This window comes from Amblyomma americanum, chromosome 6 (genome assembly GCF_052857255.1).
Source record: "Amblyomma americanum isolate KBUSLIRL-KWMA chromosome 6, ASM5285725v1, whole genome shotgun sequence".
Lineage (NCBI taxonomy): Eukaryota > Metazoa > Arthropoda > Arachnida > Ixodida > Ixodidae > Amblyomma > Amblyomma americanum.
The window spans coordinates 39526420-39544470 of record NC_135502.1 but is presented as its reverse complement, the minus strand read 5'-3'; the positions used below and the strand labels follow the sequence as shown (position 1 = coordinate 39544470).

Here is an 18051-nt window from a genome sequence, read left to right as displayed (position 1 = left end):
AAACCCTTCTTGTTGCTGCTGTTGTTCGTTTGATTTTTTTTGTGTCCATTCTGAATGATACCTAACGTCGCGTCAGCCTTCTTTCCCTCACTTATCCTAGCCTTTGTGTGTCGTCCTTGTACCTGATTTCCGGATTCTCAATAGGCGGCGCTGTCTCGCCACATAAGGTTTTGTTTGCCAGTGTTCCAAAATTGGAACATATGAAACTCAGCTTTATATTTGACTTCAAAGTATACCCTTCGTCAAAATGTTTTCGCATACTGCATGATAGTTGTGGAGAACATCGCAACTACAATATTTAATGTCGACTTAAAAGACAGGCGATACTAATATCTCAGTCCGCATTACGCCCGATAGGGTAACTGCTGTCCTCTTCTGTCTGTTGTGGGCACAGATTTTCGGATGTCATCGGAGCGCATGCTACGTATGTTGGACCATGATTGGACCCGCATCACGTCTTGCATTGCAAGGATGCATGCATTCGCTGTTCTCGTGTTCAAATTTGGCGGGGAAGTTGCGGGGGTAGCACGCTCTCTTAATGGAGCGGATGAAGATTTCGGGTAAGGCGTCTTTCTACATTGTTTTACCCGAGTAAACTGCTCTCGTAAATGCATCGTGTACAGCCATTGCTCGCGGTAGCGACTCCTATAGCTTTACTTAAAAGGAGACTCACGATCAGCGCAACCAGATTCTTTTCTTCTTGGTAAAAACCGGTTCTGTGGCTCTTTCTACTTATGTTGATATCTGTTCGGCAGCAAGAGAGGCATTTATTCACAGAAAAATAGGGTTTAGAAATTGGAAACATTTATTCCTATTGCTCGATTTGGATTCGTGACGTCAAGATCGAAAAAAAGACTCCGTGATCGCCGTTTGGAAGTGAATGGCGCTGTAGCCTGGCCTCTGGGATTCTAGCACCTCAAAAACTGTTTTGACGTCACCACAATTTGCTTGCGAAGGTGGCCGGTGGTGGCGACACTTGTATTTCACTTTATAAAACTTTCCTAGCTCATAAAATTCAGTGAAAGCAGCGTCTTTGTCTTGATAACTCGGTGATATATTGGTACAGACCAAATTAAGTTCTCATTATTATTTTAACGTTATAGCGTGGACCAGTCACGAGCGGGGTCCACGCATATCTGCCTCGAGTTGCAGCACAGATTGGCGTTTCTGTTTGCGTGTTCGGCTTCGTTGGTGGCGTGCACTTCTGTGTCGATTACGCAATACCTCATTTACGTGCTTAATTCCTTCTCTTCATTTTATTGCCATGCAGATGCGATGTCCTCCGTACGTGCTATTTCGAAAAGAGAGATCGCTCTTCGCGGAAGCGTGCCGTGTCTTTTCTTCAATTGAAACGAGGCTTTACGAAGAATGCTCGTCCGCTTTAGCATCACAATGAGCGGTGGATCGCGTGGCTCCAGAACCTGCCGCTGAAAGTGCATTAGATGCGCTTTTCTTTCTTCTTCTCTTGACCTTGAATATCCCGTAGATATTTAGCCGCCAGCTTCCCTCCCTTTTTTAACGCTGGCGTCTTCGAGTTGTCCGGTATCGCGCTTTTATCTTCGAATAAATGCGCGCTTTCACGTCTCACTATAACCTTCAGCCAGTTCTGCGACGGTCATCATTACCTAAAGCTTCTGCGCAGCTTATGATGTGGGCGCCTTTCGTTAGTTTCCACATCCTGTCAAGTTTGGCGTGGTTGGGAATGTGAGATGATTTTGCGCAGTGCGCATTTATTACTGGAGAATATTCATCGCGAATTTCCAGCACGTGTATATGTCTCCGCCTCCTTTTAAGGCGAAAGCCTTTAATGGCTCCTACTTGCGGCCATGACCACAATTGTCCGGTCTTGGGTCATGTCTCGTTGCAGCTCATGTCCGGTCTCAAGTCACGTCACACCGATGACGTCATGAGGGGTGTGTCGATAAGAAAAAAAAATCCTTGTGCAGCGGGCTTCGAACCACCATCCTTCCGTTCCGCAGCGGAGCGTGCTATAGCGACTACGCTACTTCCTGCCAACGCATATGCAGGGACACTTTATTTTTCATACAGTCCCACACTAATATATGTCCAGCGTAAGGACGCTAGACAGTGTTTGCGGAAAGGCGTCGAATCAGATGGATGCCTCCCAAACACGCTCCAGTGTTTCCAGCATTTAAGATTCAGAAACAATTGTGTACATAGTCAACGTCGTAACCACACATCGGTGACACAAGCAGCAACACCGCGTCAAAGGCTTTCCCCTCACCGCACTTTACGTCAACAAAGTGCCCCCCCCCCCCTAATTTTTTACATCTGCACAGGGGAAAGCGTGTACAGGCTCATACTGGTCTTGCTATGGGTGAATTCTTCCTTTTACACTAGAAAGAAAGAAATCAAGGGCACTTCGCGGGCTGTCCGATGCTGTCTTATTATTGCTTAGCTGCTTCAGTAATGTACACGGTCGACGCCCGGCTGTTCTGGCAGAGCAGCTGGAACGCCACCTGTGCGAAGCATTCCCAAGGCACCGCTCGTAAACGCTGTGGGAGGTGACGTCCACGTGGCCAACGTGGGCCTCGGCGTTTGATTGATACGCACACGTCTGCCAGCGAACTGGGCGGCAGACGGTGACCGCATGCGCTTGCCTCTTCATTGTGATGTCCCGGCTTACTAAGGCCGTCCCTCAACGCACGCTTCGACTACGCGAGCAGTCTGTTCGTGTGTTTGGGTCGTGGACGCACCGGCCGCATTTCGATAGGCGGAAAAGTGCAAAATTAATAAAAAAGAAAGCTTGGAAGTGCCGAAATTGTGGCGCGCGCATGAATACCGCCATTTTGTCGAATAATCCCGAGCTATGCGCACTGCCGCCCTCCCCATTAGCCCGTACCTTTGATACAGATTCGCCAGTTGCATACGAGGACTAATATGTATACCAGAGTGCAGTGGCAGCTCCGCGCAGCTTTTATCGCAGAATCGCATAAAAAAAAAGGGGGGGGGGGGGGGGAGTTACGAAGCGCCAGACAATGCACCGATTTTTATGTAATGCCCAGTAAAATATTCCTACTCGCCAGATTCAGGGAACCGATTCCTAAACTGCATGCAGATAGTTAGTACACGTTTCCTTAATGACAAGTGAAGCAACTGAATTACCTTACGACTTGCCGTTGTAAGGCCTCTTCGTGGAAAGTAGGGCACGTTAAGAGGCCGTTTCCACGGAACTGCTCGGTAAACCGGCGTAGTTGTAAATGCGTGACGTCCTCTTGTGTTTTGCCCTGCCGATCCCAGCAGCCGATAAATCCCGCAGGTAAAAATCCCGGAAAATTCTAGGCGCTTCGGCGGCGCACAGCTGTCCTGAAAAGGTCTCGACTCGCGAGCGACTCAACTTTCCGAGCAGCAGCCGGAAGTTCAATCCCAGCCGCGGTGGGCGTGCTTCTGCCAGGTTGGCGGAAAATTCAAAAAGGAATTCAAAGAAGACCCGTGTATAAGTGGCATTTTTGTTCACGTGGGTGGAAATTAATCCGGCTCCCTGCATAATGCGGCGCACCTCAAAGCCTACAGCGCTGCTTTGACGCGTAAAGATATCGGCATTAATCAGTCTCCACGCATCAGGCGCCGTCCCTGTTCCCCAACCCCTCTGCAGCAGCGTTCGGAAGAGCGGAGGGCCTCAGGGCTAATTAAACATTCTGCGCACAATTCGCGTACTCATATCGATCTGCCGCCAGTTTCAAGTTTCCCGTCGTCTCCTTCAGGACTCCTCTCCATCGCCTTTCCCCCTTCCCCGTCTGCTTTTGTCCATGCAACGTGCACGCGATGAGAACCACTCGAGAAGCCCTGCCTCGACTATCCGGAAACCTTAGCGAGCGTTGGGGGAAAATTGGACAGCTGTATAGCTGTCCTTCGAACCGGTTTTGCGGACGTTATTACACTGCTCGAGGTTCACTTCCAGGTGTCTCGGGCTATCGTCTTGTTCTGGGCGTGCCTTCTTTTTAAAACTTCGCTTGCTGAGCTCGCTCTATATACTTGCTGTAGTTTTCTCGCGTACAAGGTCGCGCTTTCGGCGATTAAACGGTTAATATTCAACGAGGCGCCGAAAGGAGGATCTATACTTAGCGTTGATATCGCGTCTGCTTGTTCACAGGGAATATAAAAGCGGCGAGAAAAGAAAATGTTCCGAGATGACTGAACTTTCTATTCTCAGTGCGTGCACAATCAATTAAAACTGCCGAGCGTCGAAACGGTGTGCGCTTTTTGTCCTTTCGCCGTCTGAGCCGATTGCAGTCGGGAAACTTTTTATATGCTATTCTGAGGCTTCGAATACCGGTAATACTTTGTTTCGGCTTGACGCAGGCGTTTCTTACAATACCTCGTGACTTTGCACCTGCAGAATCATATGACCTTTGGTGCAGACTCAGTGTAGTCGTGACATGATAGGCCAGTGCATTCGACGCAGTTTCCCTTAGTGTCCATTCAACCTGACCTCATTTCGACGGTTGAAATCAGAACTGTGTGGTCTTGCCGTAAATTGTAATAACGTGGAAACGGGACTAGGCTTCGACGTGTTCCTGATAGGCTTGCAGGCAGGCATTGCGTTTGAGGTACCCGGTATTGTACACGAATATCTGCTTAATTACGCAGAATGCCTAGTAGATAACGACTGCACACATCTGTATGCAGTTGCAGCGAGCTGGTCTAAATAACGGAGATATGATTCAAAAGCAAAACGTCACAATTAAAACCGAAGTTATTGTATGGAAAAGTCAGATAACGGCACAGCATGAAATACGTCAAGTAGAAAACACCAGGAATCGTGCAACGTTAGATGTAGTACGAGTGGTCACACAAGTGATACAAACTGCGATTATCATATACAACTTCATTTTGTACAAAAACGCTTGTAGCTATAGTCACAAGGTGTCTGTGATTTCAACAAACTGGTTCTACGTTAGTACCCCGTTCTACGCCTTCTCGTTTAGCGCGTGGTTACCCTAAGCGTGTAGTTAAGATCGGTCGTCTAAACTGCTGCCGCTCGCAAAAGCATATGCAAAGCGAGCAGTGCTTTCGGCGTAGATCTCGACTGCACGTACGCGCTGTCCGGTTCGTTCGAAAGCTCAAATCCGCTTCTCGTGGTCGGCACACGCGAACACGTGCGTAGATCTCCGCCAATAATCAACGGCGCTAGATGGGAACTAAAAAAACAAGAACCTGTTCCACAGTTCTGCTGTGTATAGCGTGCGGGCGAGCCGTCCATCATGGTCTGCCCGCTCTCTTTCCCCTGACGCCCACTCTGTTTTACGCTTGCACTTGGCTCTGTTTGCGCGTCGGTGAAATTAAAAGCTGCCATCGGTTTTCTTCTTGCGTTGCTGGGTCGTCTTCTGCTCTTCTGTTTACGGCCCCGCTTGTTCGGTTCCTGACCAGCGCTAACCCCCATCGCAACGGGTGTCTGTCGTCTTGTCAGCAGGAGATCCGGTTCCTCCTCCGTTGGCGTTGCCAGGCTGGCTTATAGTGTTCTGATCTTTTCTTTTTTTTTTTTTTGCACTTGACATCTAGAGTCTTTGGGGCGAACACAGACGGTTTTCGTCTGGCGAGATTATTGTGCAGACTTGTTCATCTTGTAAGGAGGACTTGCGACCTGTGATGGCTTGACCTTACGTATGCACGCAATTTGTATGTATGTATAACGCGCGTCGGCAAGCCGAACCGGATGTCTTCCACGAAATTTCTCGAAGACAGTTCCGTAAGCGGCCTCGCGCCGTCTGCTTTGAGGTAACGGGGTGAGCGGGTCGTTGTCGGATTGTGTCGTTGCGTTTGGGCAGACACTTGGTTTCTTTCGCATAGTATACGTCGAAGACAAAGCTTTCGTTCAGATTTCGATTTAAGGCGTTCGGATCGATATCCGCGAAAACTTCGAGAGAGAAGCTCTCTAATGGTTTTCCATAGCACTTCCAGGCCTGAGCAGACCTTTGCGGTGTCGTTAGGAACTTCTAGTAGGCGTTGCTTCGTTCGAAGTGCGATAGACTTCAACTATTATGGTATACAAGCTCTTCGGTCACGTGCAAAGACTCCATCATGGCGCAGCTAGGCATTGCCGGCAGGATTCTGCAGTGCTCGACTAAGCAGAGGGCCCACACTATCGACATGTAGCGAAGCAATGCCAAAGAAGTGCAGGCATTCGTGGGAAAGCGTAGACCAGGTCTGTGTGCGCTGGGAACCCGCCGACCACTTTGCGGGCAGTGTAAACCCCACCAAACACCGTGGCGCGCTTTAACGGCACCGCAGCTGGCGGGTCAACCTGGAGCCGTGCGTTCAAGCTCGTGGCGGTGCGAGGGAGTTGGCGACGCGCGGCTGGCGTTTTCGGGCGCTCGAAATAACGCAGCCGTGTTTCTTTCGTGGGACCCGTCTGGGCCTAATTTTAGAACGCTTTGGCTTGTCCTTGCGGGTCGCGCGCCTCGGGACCCTTTGCCCCCTCTTCCTCTCCCTCTCTCTCATCCTCCACCCTCACCAGGTCCAGAGCTGACTGACTGCCAGTCTGGCTGAAGAGAGCTAGTGTATGTGCGTGCGTACCCAACATGTGGGTTGGGAATACCCAGCCTGCGTGTTAGTCTGTCGGCCTGTGTGCGCGTCCCTTTGGGTCCAGAGCGCGCAATGACGTAAGCGCCTCCCTTTTTTCCCCTCTCCTTTCGTCTGCGGGAGGAACATTCTGCTGTTGCTTGCAACTTGTTTTTGTTCTTGCTCACACGCGGCCGCTTTCGTCCTTGCCGCGGCTCGAGACTGCTTTGCTCGGTCGGAGGAGGAAGGTGCGAGCGTCGGCAAAAGCAAGAGATTTGGGGCAATGAATAACTCGTGGCGGCCGCGGGCGGCTTGGCCGGCTCCTCTGGTCTACGTGTTCTCTCGAGTGGCCGCCCCAAGCGCGTGCTCTGAAGTGACCCCGCGTGTCTTGCGTCTGCTGGCCTCTCTTGTCTGCGTGTGTGTGTGCGTGCGTGTCTGGATGCTCGCGCATTGCCCAACCAAAGCAAAGGTGATGCCTCGTGTTAGTTCGCCAGACTAGACGGCCACCGTGGTTGCGTGAAAGGGTTGCGGGAGAGAACAGAGCGTGTGGATGAACCCCGGCTGGTCCCACTGCCAGCAGTTCTCGGTGTCGGGCATTTTTACAAACATTGTTATCGGCTGCAGTGGTCAGTGTTTTGGATAGTTTTTTCTGCCTTGGGTTTAGCGGTAACGTTAATTCTTTTTTTTTTTGCCTGTGATGAATGGTGTCCGCGTCGCTGCTGTTAAACCTCCACATGTGTTACAGCCGAAATTGCCCAATCTGCGAACTTCGATTGGAATGGTGTGGATCGATTTGGTAAACAAGTTTTCGCAGCCTCTGTAGATCGCGTTGGCTAGCAAGCCGAGCGGCCGGAGAGAAAAAGTGCGTTTGATGTAAAAGTCGGCGGCCACTGACCTCCCTGCGACCTTTCAGTGTCGACCTTGGGCATACTTGGCACCTGCTAGGCACCTCTTTTGAGCTCGAGATTAAACGTTCTGCCATGGGTAATTAAGTCGTAGGTAGGGCACCTTTACTTAGTGCTTTCGCCGTATTCATCCATTCAGCGCCTGTGCCCCCCTCCCCCCCCCCTTTTTTTTGTTATATTAAGACGCTGTGTTCATGAAAGGTGTGGTCGCATTAGAAGATTTGTTTGTGGCGATCTGTTGTTCGTTAAGATGTCCGTATGGTGCGCTTCACTTTAGTGTGAACAGTCGCTTCTTCATCTAACTAAACAAGTTCCGATTCTCAGGCCCGCAGTCTTGTAAAGCCACGATTGACTATAATGTCGACATTATGCTAGCGTTAATCCCTTTTCCGCTTTTAGCGCTCATTTTTAAACGCTCGTGAAAGCATTCTTCAGCTGGCCGCTGGAATCGGTGCGGTATCTACTCGGGACTTTCTCTGGCATTCCTTCGCCTTACAGCTCGCTGTGGAATGATTATAGCGAAGCGCGTATACGATGTCGGGCAAGTAGTTTTGAAGCTTTCTTCGGCGCGATACTACGGACGGGACAGCACACAAGCCGACGCACTACGAGCGCTCAGAAGTGATTAGTCCGGTTTCGCTTACCTTCTGGTGGTGGTCACCCCCGCGTGGCTTAACCTTGTTGCGGCCGGAGTTTCTTTGTGGTCGTCTCTTCCCCGTAACACTGTTGAGTGGCCGTCTCGGCGGCTGTCCCGACCTCGAACCTCTTCGCCGGCCCGCGGCTGCGGCTTTCGATAACGGACGCGTGCCGGCGGTGTGCGGGGGAGGAGGTGGAGTGGGTCAGGCCGGAACAGGGCGGCCGGGAGCGAGCGGCGCTATCTCGCCTGACCCGGCGTCCGGCACGACGCTGTTTCTCCGTGCCGCGTCGCCCCGCGTTGCATTCGTCGACGGATCCGGTGAAAGTCGCCGGGCTGTGGCGGAGAAGGTTGGCGATGACGATGATGATCGCGCGGAGAAAAGGCGAGGCAAGGACGAAAGAGAAAATTAACATTAAAAAACAAAAAAAAAACGCGAGACAAGAAACGAGACTTCGACGGACGGGAAGGGGGGGGGGGGGGTGCAAACAAGGCTTGGCCAATACCCCCACCCACACTCTCGGCAGCAGCTCTGCTTGGCTGTATAGGAAAAATTCATCCGCCCCGCAGCGAGGATGCAAGGGGGGGGTGTTGTAGCGACTCGGTCCGAGGGCGTTCGTTCATTCGCGTTTGTGCGTGCGTTTGTGAGCGCGCGCCCTTCGTTTGTGAGCGCGCTGCTTTCGGCAGACGGGGCTGTGACAAGTCTCCCGCGGCGCGAGTAGTCGTACGCTCGCGTGTGGTGTGACGTCTTGCGCAGCCTGTGTGCGGCGTTGATTGTACGCCCTGCGTAGCGGTACTGCGTTTGCGCCGCGCACTGAGGTAGCGCTGCGGTTCGGCGGCCGCCCGCGGTGCGCCCGTAGCGACCTGTGCCGCACGCCGCGAGCCGACCGTCAGAAGCGCGAGCGGCGCCGGATAAGTAACGTCCAGGCGCCTCCCTTGAGCGCTTCGCAGCCCAGCGAGCCCCTCTCTCTGTGTCGGCCAGCAGCAGCGCACCGAGACAGTCCATCATGGTGGTGAGTGTCCAGCCAGCCTGTCTGGTCGGCGGTGTCAGACCCCGCTAGTTCTGTGACGGCCTAGTTTTCGTTGTTGTCCCGGTATGTGGGGAACCACGTGTCTAGTGCGTGTTCTAAATGATAGCGTAGCGAACGGCAAAGAAGGAGAGCCTCTATAGCCTTGTTCGCTTTTGCTGGAGTAGGGGGTCCCTGCTTGTTAACTGTATGGACAACTTCTCATTAATTTTCAAAAGGCCACCCGATCAACAAACGGCCGCCGCATCTTGCAGCGTTAGTTGTACGAGTTACGATGAGGAAAATATAAAGTCGGATTTAAGCATGCTACCCAATGCGTGACTCGGGAAGCACGCTAGCTAGCGTCTAAAGCTTCCGGGTTTCTATGCAGCCCACTGTTTTCAACTAATTCTAGAGTTGTGGGGCCGACTAATACCTGGTGTGGTGACAGATGAATCTTTTTGTCTCGTGTAGACACCGCTCTATGTTGTTTACACCCTTTCCGGTTAATTTAGGCAACGCTTATACTGCACGAATACACTTGAACACTAGCCCCCTCTGAGTGCACTGTGTGGCGTGACCGCCGCATATTGCCCAGTGCCCCAGTTCAGTGATTCTCCGTGAAGCGGTAAGGACAGACTCCGGTACAAGCCTCTCGCTGGCGACAACAGCAATAGCAGCTCTTTCCGCCCGTACGTGTTTCACTGTGGGGATCCTCTCAGGGACGATACGCAGGTGTGTTTCAGCCAGCTGGGGACAAACAGCGCAGGAAGCCGCCGCCTACACAGCGTGGTAGGAATGTCTCTTCTCTACGGTCGGCTGGCAACCGTGTTCAGGGCTCCGTGTGCCCGTTATAAAGCGCGCAAGGGAAGGGATGCATGCCGCTACCAGTCCTGTCTTGAGATACCCTATATACCCTTGTTAGACAGTAGTGGTTTGGAACGTGGGCGTAGTCCGAACGAGGACCGAGCATGACCTTCACAAAGTCATCTTCGTCCTGCCTGACATTTCGAACGTGGAGAAGGCTGGTCACGTTTGTCATTGAAAATTGTAATCGCATGCGCTGTCATTTCTAAAGAGGCGCCTCTGCAGTAATTCATTACTGCGTACCGGTGTTTTCGTAATATTTCTGCTTTCGGGCTGGCACTTGTGTCGATGAGGTCAGTGCAGGAGGAGAATTAAGACATACCGGCAAGTGTTTTTTTTTTTTCTGTTTAATGCTTCTCGCGAGGCACGCAGTCGTTTCCAGTACTGTGAAGCCATGTGGCGAGTTAATCTTTTTTGTTCTTACTGACGTCACGCACGTGGTTTGTTGGTTCAACAAAATCACCGCGATACGCCGGCTCAGTGCCCTCCGCAATACGCCTTGCGTCTGCATATTGTACGCCGCCAGCTGCGGTATCGCGTTGCAGCGGCTTTTTGTACGCGTCTGTCGTTACGGCGAGGTCGTGTCCAGTCATTTGCGCGGATCGCGTAGACGTGTACACACGCGCACCCGTGGGTTCCTTCGCTGGAAAGTCGGTTACCGTATGGTTGTAACTCTGCCCGCGAGAACCGAATTCCGGGAGAAAAAAAAAAAAAACGCGCGCCAGGAAGTTTCCGAACGTTGCGCTAAGCGCGCATATTTTCTACGCCGCTTAGCTAGACAGGTTTTGCTTTTGCACGCAGAGGGCGAGACGCTGCGCTCGTTGAATCAACCTTTTGATTCGTTTTTAGGTTTGCTCGTTTCTTTCTGTTTGCTTTTTTTCCCCTCCGCTCCGTCGTCGTTCGTGCAATACACTCAACGTGTTATCCAGCCTTTACGATTCTCGTCAGAAAGAACTCATTTTTCAGCGGTGCAGTTGTTTTTCACTTAATTCGTGGTGGCCAGGCGACCACGTGGTTTTGGTCGGCATACGATTCGACGTTTGCGAAGCTATCCGGAGCCGTGTTCGTATGAGAATCGACCTTCATAAGACCGATATCTTCACCGAGCGGACAGTGGCTGCTTCGAATGCCGTGCAACAATCATTACATCCTCTCGCGAAGTCTCGGCTATGTTCTACACGGCGCCGTCCAATACAAACGTTCGGCTTCTCTCCAAGGTCACGGTGCCGTCCGAAGTGAGCTGTACAGAGGCGTTCCTTATCGTGTCCGTCTTATCGAGGGCATATGTGTGCCCATTGCCAAAGACGTGGCGGCCATTATTGGTATCGCTTGACGTGTCCCACACTCACAAAAAAGTAGAGGGGGCCACTTGAGCACACACAACCCAACCTTGCTGAAGATCCGTTGCGTCCTCTGTAGATCTCAGAACCGAGTCGGTGCCTACAGAAGAGCCAGGGTCTTGACCATTTGCGTTTGCGGCTGTCCTGCGACACGCAGAAAAAAAAAAAAATTGTAAACTCAGCCATATGTCAGAACTGCAGTATCTGGTGCAAGTAGAAGCATAACAGACACGCTCGTCGCGTGATCTCCTTTACACAGTGCCACGTGACTGCCGGCAGTTGCGGGGAAAAAATTTGCATTCCGGTAGCGTTTTTTTTTTTGTTATGTAGCGCACTTCAGATTAACGGGACTTCGCTATGTATCTGCGAGAACGATTCGCAATCGCCTCGGCGCATTCCGAAAGCTCAAGATGCAGTGCCAGTGACGCACTCTAGCTAATGACGTTGAACCCAGTCTCTCTCTCTCTCTCTCTCCCCCCATTTCGCAATTTTCCGCCGTGCGTACAACGCAGTGTTGAGGGCGTGATTGGTTTCGCAATGCTGCAGTAACTCGCGCAGCTCCTAAATGGCGCGTTTCCGCTCCTCTCTCCCTCACCGCGCATTACAAGCGGCGATAAAAACTAGGCCAAGAGTCAGACGCGTCAAGCTTGCGACGAGCGGACTTTTCCATTGTCGTGCGCCGACGACAAAGGCGCTACCTAAGGAGTCGGCTGCACGCGAGCTGCGGCTGACGGACGTGCGGTGGCGATAAGATGCCCGTCGCCGCTGCCGAGCAAGTGCCTGGTATTGTTCCTTCGTGGCGGCGTCGTTTCGCTACCACTCTGCAGTGTTCACTGACGTCATTCCTGCTGTGCGGCTGCAGACAAGACCAACAACCACGCCTCGGGACCCACTATAGAGAGATTAGAGCCGCACTCTAAAACAGAAAGGAGTAAAAAGTGGACGCGGTGGCTCAGTGGTTAGAGCGCTCGACTACTGATCCGGAGTTCCCGGGTTCGAACCCGACCGCGGCGGCTGCGTTTTTATGGAGGAAAAACGCTAAGGCGCCCGTGTGCTGTGCGATGTCAGTGCACGTTAAAGATCCCCAGGTGGTCAAAATTATTCCGGAGCCCTCCACCACGGTACCCCTTTCTTTTTTTCACTCCCTCCTTTATCCCTTCCCTTACGGCGCGGTTCAGGTGTCCAACGATATATGAGACAGATACTGCGCCATTTCCTTTCCCCAAGAACCAATTATTATTATTATTAAAAAGTGGACGCTTACTCCTTTCTTCACTCCCAACCAGGCGTATTCGTGTTTAGAGCGTAATGACGAGAGTCCCGAAATAAAGCCACGCCCTGCCACATGACCGATTGCTTATTAGGAGGATAGCGTAATGGTGGCTTCTTCTGTCATCGTCTGGAAGCCTTAACGAATATCAGAAGTTCCTTCGGAGTTTGGGAGTATGCCTCGGAACTGGCCCGACATCTCAAGCTGGTTTAGCAGCGTCAACCCGTTCACATTAGGGACGCTTGTACCTTCGTTCGTTCGGACGCAGCGAAGTGAACAGACTGTTGCATAGTCTTTGTAATCATCCATCCGCGTATCGTTTCCAACGTTCGAAAGCCAGCGCTATGAATTTTTTTTTTTTGCGCCGTATTTTTCGACGAGCATTCGCTGTTCAAATGCTTATCAATCACGTGGTGCATTAGCTCTGCTCCCCCTGAATTCGCCGCCGTCATCAATTTCGCGGGGTTTATCTTGATCAGGATTCGTTTTGTGGCCGCAACAATCGTGAAGTTGCCGCTGGCACGTCGTTCGCAAGGCGCGCAAATGTCCTTCCTGCTTCAAGCCTGCTCGAATTTTGCGCGCTCCAGATTGCCAGCCGCGGCTAGCGGTGGCGTTGTGAAACTGTCGTCGTCTTTTAAATCTGCTCGCACTTTCTCAACCCCGCCCGAGAGTCCAGAACTCCGGGAGGCCGTGAAAAGCAGACCGCAACAAAGAAACTACTTTCTTTCGGGGTAATTTCGCATTCTCGTTGATAGAGCTATAGCTATCTAGCTAGCTCGCTGGTGGTCTTGTTCTTAATCGTGGGACCCTTTCTTACGCAACCGCTGTCGCTTGCCTTCCTCCCGCCCTTCACCCCGGACCCTTCAATGACGCTTTCTTTCTCTCTCTCTCTCTCTCTCCTCCGCCCCTGGGTGCTGCCCTTGCGCCAGTGCGTTGCACCGTTACATGGGCGTGGCTATAATAGACACGCGGAGGTCACTCAGAGGTCACACGCTGAAAGCGTGGAAGCTAACTTCTCATCTGCGTCTTGCTTTCTTTTTCTTTTGTCTTTCAGTGTTTTAATTCATCTCTTTTTCGCATTTGTCGCCTCGGTGCCCCTGTCTTCTCTTCACTCCTGTCTCCGGTACTTGCTTTTTATTTTTCCTTCCACTTTCGTCTCGCGATCATCGCTTTGAAGCTGCACTTCTCTCAACTTCATTACCGTCGCTCAATTAGCCGCGCTCCTCCACTTTTATTTACGCCTGGCCGCTCCATCCCCATTTTTTTCTTTATCTGTTCCCAAATCGCTTCGTTTCCCTCGCTGATTCCTTATTAGCCCTGTATTCTTCTGACGTATTTGTTCTTTGCCCTCTTCTTTCTCTCAATTTCCCGCCCTCCCCATTATACTTCCCGCTTCTAAACTCTGCTTCTTACGGGTTCCGGTGGAACGTAGCGCCATCTCACCTGGCCCGGAGGAACTGCGCCGGCGCAGATCTGACCTCGGACCCTTCTGCTTTGATCTGGAAGCGACCGAGGCGCCGTCTCCCAAGGCGGCGGCTGCTGCTGCTGGCTGCTCGCTCGTCCTGTCCTTACGGTCACATACTGCCGCTCCTCCTCCCCCGCTTCTTCCGATGGCAGCGACAACTACTTGCCGCGCTTTGATGGATCGGTGCACAGCGGGCCCAAGAATAATGCACAATGGGTCGCCCGCTGCTCTCGCTGCCTGCCGACGCGCGGCACTGACATGGCGGCCTGCGCGCCTTGGCAAGCCCTTTAGTGCGCCCGACGACCCTCTGCGTTGGGCGTCTTCTTTGCCGACGCCGATGCAAGTGCTTTACCCGTTTCTCTGTACGGACGCCTCCCTGCTGGCCTGGTCGGCGCGCTGCGTCTTGCGTGATCTCTTGCGATGACACTGAGTGAATGAGAGGGTTTTTCTGCCTCGTTAACGTTCTTCACCGAGAACGGTTGAATGCATCCCTCTTGTGTCCTGAAAAGGCTGTATACGAAGCCTTTTGCGCAAGCAGGCGTTTTTCTTTGTCGTTCCAAATTGCTTCGAGGAACGTCTTCTGGGAGGTTGACTCCGACTAGTCTAAAGACTACAATTTGCCGGGTTATCGTCTGCCGCGTTGGAGGGTCACTGCGACAGGTGGTCATTTAACGTCGTGACGCGTGCGACGTACGCGCCGGACGGTGTATCAGGACAGGTGCGGTTATTGATACTTAGCGTTGTTGATATACCGCATCCGAGGCACGCAGCGACCACGCCTACCGACGGCATACTCTGTAGAGCCTGTACCGGTACCGGTGCAGGGAATTCAGGGAATTGCTTAGGTGCCTCTGTTAATGGGACACCAAGGACGGAAGAAATAAAATACAGAATTTAATCGAAAAATGAAAATCAGTTTACCTATATATACAGATTGGTTACCACATTCTTAAAAAAAAGGTCACTTTCAGTTTTTAAACAATAGGCTTTTGTAAGCTAGAAAAAAAAATAAATGAAATAAATCCATCGCATCCGCGGACCATTTTCAAGAGCACACTGCGGTGACGTGAAGTGGTTCTTTGCGGATCTCTGATGCTACACCACACCGTGCACCATCTACTTCTGCAGGGACTTAATCTCGGAGTCGATAATTTTCACCATGTCGTCATCAGTGTCATTAGTTTTAGCCGAGTGACGGGAGAAAAAAAAAAGTGGCTTATCAACCTGTGCAGTTTACAGCTATAAGTTCGTCTTTTGTTGCCGAGCGAACGCAAAAGAGCTATGAAAAGCGACGCACATTTTACTAGCTAAGCTTAGATGGATTTTGTCCTCAAGCGTCCCTTTAAGCCGTACGTGGCTTAATACGTTTCAAATCTCTGCGCAGAATCCTACGCGTGCACATTTTGTTGCGGATGTCTCCTCAGTTTGACCTTTCGTGAAACGGTACTTTATACTATGGCGCGAAGTTTCGCTTTGTGCATCCCACGAGGGTTCCATCGGCTTCGTTCAGGTGGTCTCCCCCTTTGTTAATGTAACTTCGTCATCGTTTTTAGTTCATAACTGCACTCTAGGAACCTTCAGTCTTTCATCAGACGACCGGCTACTGCTTATCAGGATCGCTTGCACCGCAACAGCTCCTTGATTACGGATACAGTGTTATCACTCAACCTTTTTTTTTCTCGCTGCGTTTTCCACCGTAGGACGAGGTTAGTAGTTCAATACCCTGCGATAACCCGCTTTCCAGGGGTTTTTGCGCCGGCGTGACGCGTTGATAGCGCGTTTCCACTTGACTCCGTTTCTTGGACAAACGGCGACAGTGCCGATGAAAAGGGGTTTTCTGCAGGGTGTTGCAGACTCCGCTCTTGATTGATTGTCTCCCCCATCGCTGAACTGCTGAGGGGGGCAGATAGCGGCGCCCCGCTGCTCGAGCAGCTGCGCACTCGACGTATCGGGTCGCGTTCAGGTCAAGAGTCGGGCGTGCGTACTTTGATCTCCGATGGTTACCTTGCGTGCCAGTGACGGCGGTGCCTCGAAAAGGCCAATGTACTTGTGAAGTCTGCATTTGCGATGTGCTCAATGCATGGTCATTGTTCTAAACGTAACGCGGAGGCGTTGAACCGAAATGGGAGAGGTGTACACGCTGGAGGCCAGTGAAATGCAGTGGAGTTCAATGAAGGTCTGAGTATCGGTAAAAGACCGCGCGAAGCGTTTGTGTGTTCACAAAGGACCAGGTTTAACAGCTTAGTCAGGCTAGCTTCTCATGTTCAGTGAGGGAAAACGAGTCTGTAATCAATTGGGTGGAGGGTGTGGTAATTGAACAAGCCGGTAAGACGCAGTAGATGCTGCTGTCCCTATCAGGAGCCGTATGTTTCTGTTCAGGAGCCGTGGAAACCTTTCAACTGAACGCGATGCGCCCCCAAACTGGCCTTCAAACTCATCCGCACAGAAATGGTTATTCACGTCTCAAGTCTCCTCCTCCCAGCCGCAGTCGGCATCAGGGACGCGGCGGTCAGTTCACGTATGCTCTGAAGACGGTCAAGCTATTATCCAGAGCTGAACTCCAAGGTGTGGATACATGACTCTGCAAGCGCGTCAGTCAGGTATGCCTCTCGTTAGGAGTGCTCTGAGTTGACGGAAAGAAGCGGTGCTGTTCATATATGCGGACGGTGTTTCGATGTATGGCGAGAATTGCGGCCTGACATCTCACAAGCAGAGAGACCCTTCCTAAACAGTGTTGTATGCCTCTGCCAGCGATGGTAGCGGCTGGCTAAAGCTCCGCGCCATTTCAGATACCGGCAAAGTGGCGCCAGTGTTACCGCTGCAGCTGCCCACGTCGAACCGTCTGTAGCGCACGTCTGTATGCCTTCATTGAGCCGCACACTGCTTCCTTGCTCGAGGTGTTTCCCCGTCCCTCGTCGCAGTAACGTTCATCTCTGTGGCGTCACCGGCGTTCTTTCGATCCTTGCCCCCCGGGCTGCCAGCCGTACCGTGCAAACGCACCTCCGCGACATTTCCCACGCGACCTCGCCGATGACGTCGCCGTCGGCTTCGCCCCCCACGGGCTTACCGCAGGTGCCACAACGCATCTCGTTTATCTGCTCAGACTCTGCTGGGTCCTCAGACTTGGTCACGTGTTCCGCATTCCGTTCTTCGCCGCCTGCATTGTGCTCGCGGTCTCATCTGTCTTCTTAGGGCTGGTGTTCATATTTCTTTTTTTCCCCTTTCGCTTTCTTTGCACGGCGGCAGATGCTCTGTTGGGCGTCTTTAATGCGATCGGCGACATGGTTGCTATCGTCGCTGTTCTCTAGCATCCCCTCTCTCCCTCCCTCATTCCGCATTGGGTGGCGTCGGCTTGTTTTCAACTCCTATAAAGAGCAGGCAACTTGGCGCTGCTAGGCGATTCCCATCCCCGCCGTGCAAGGCGATGTCGGATATCCAGCTCCAGAAGGTACGCCTGCTGTACTCCGGGCGTGCGCCGTGCCACGTTTGTGTTCTGCTTTCACTCGTCCTCGTCTGCCTGATTCTCGGTTGCATGTTCTGAAGAACTGTGAATTTCTTCATAGGTATTTACATTTTTGTCACATCGTCCTTTTGATCTATCTCGCATGCGAGGTTTACTGCTCTCTGTTCCACGCGTTTGTGTTTGGGTGCGTCTCTCGAGTAAATATTTGTCATTGTATGTGTGACGATTCCTAGGGGTGACCGGGTGGACGCCTTGGGATTGTTACGCTTTGCGGTGTCTACTAGCAGTTTCATATTGCTTGCATGCTTAAACATGTTGCGGTTTCCGCAGTTAAAAAAAAGACGCTTAGGGGGTCTCGGAACTATCCCGAGCTTGAAGCAGATTTCTCTTTTATACCCTTTGCCACCGGAGATTTCTTGGTGGGGGGCGGGGACGAACTTTCTCGCCTCTGTGGTGAATCTGATGATCTTGCTGTCAAGGTGAACGCTGTTCCATGCACGCCCGGATGCCTTGAATAGCACTGCGCGTCGCACAACTAGGCTGTGTCGCCTTACAGCGCAGTTCCTTTTTATCGAAGT

General features: G+C 51.9%; 1 protein-coding gene and 1 long non-coding RNA gene across 4 annotated transcripts in view; one reads left to right on the top strand and one right to left on the bottom strand.

Annotated features, from left to right (window-relative positions):
• Window positions 1–18051, top strand: part of Atpalpha (sodium/potassium-transporting ATPase subunit alpha) — a 100001-nt gene that overhangs the window by 45633 nt on the left and 36317 nt on the right. The window contains exon 1 of one of the 3 annotated variants that reach the window (XM_077669163.1): window positions 8689–9074. The exons of the other annotated variants lie outside the window; for them this stretch is intronic. Coding sequence (XP_077525289.1) covers window positions 9069–9074 — 6 coding nt within the window. The 5' untranslated portion in view covers window positions 8689–9068. Of the gene's footprint in view, window positions 1–8688; window positions 9075–18051 lie in introns of those variants that run through there. 3 annotated transcript variants of the gene reach the window in all.
• The window catches only part of LOC144136649 (uncharacterized), a 68722-nt gene that overhangs the window by 48652 nt on the left and 2019 nt on the right, over window positions 1–18051 (bottom strand). Inside the window, exons 2-3 of the long non-coding RNA XR_013315650.1 lie at window positions 11325–11419; window positions 8072–8397 (exon numbers count right to left, since the gene is read on the bottom strand). This is a non-coding gene — a long non-coding RNA (uncharacterized LOC144136649). The remainder of the gene's footprint in view (window positions 1–8071; window positions 8398–11324; window positions 11420–18051) is intronic.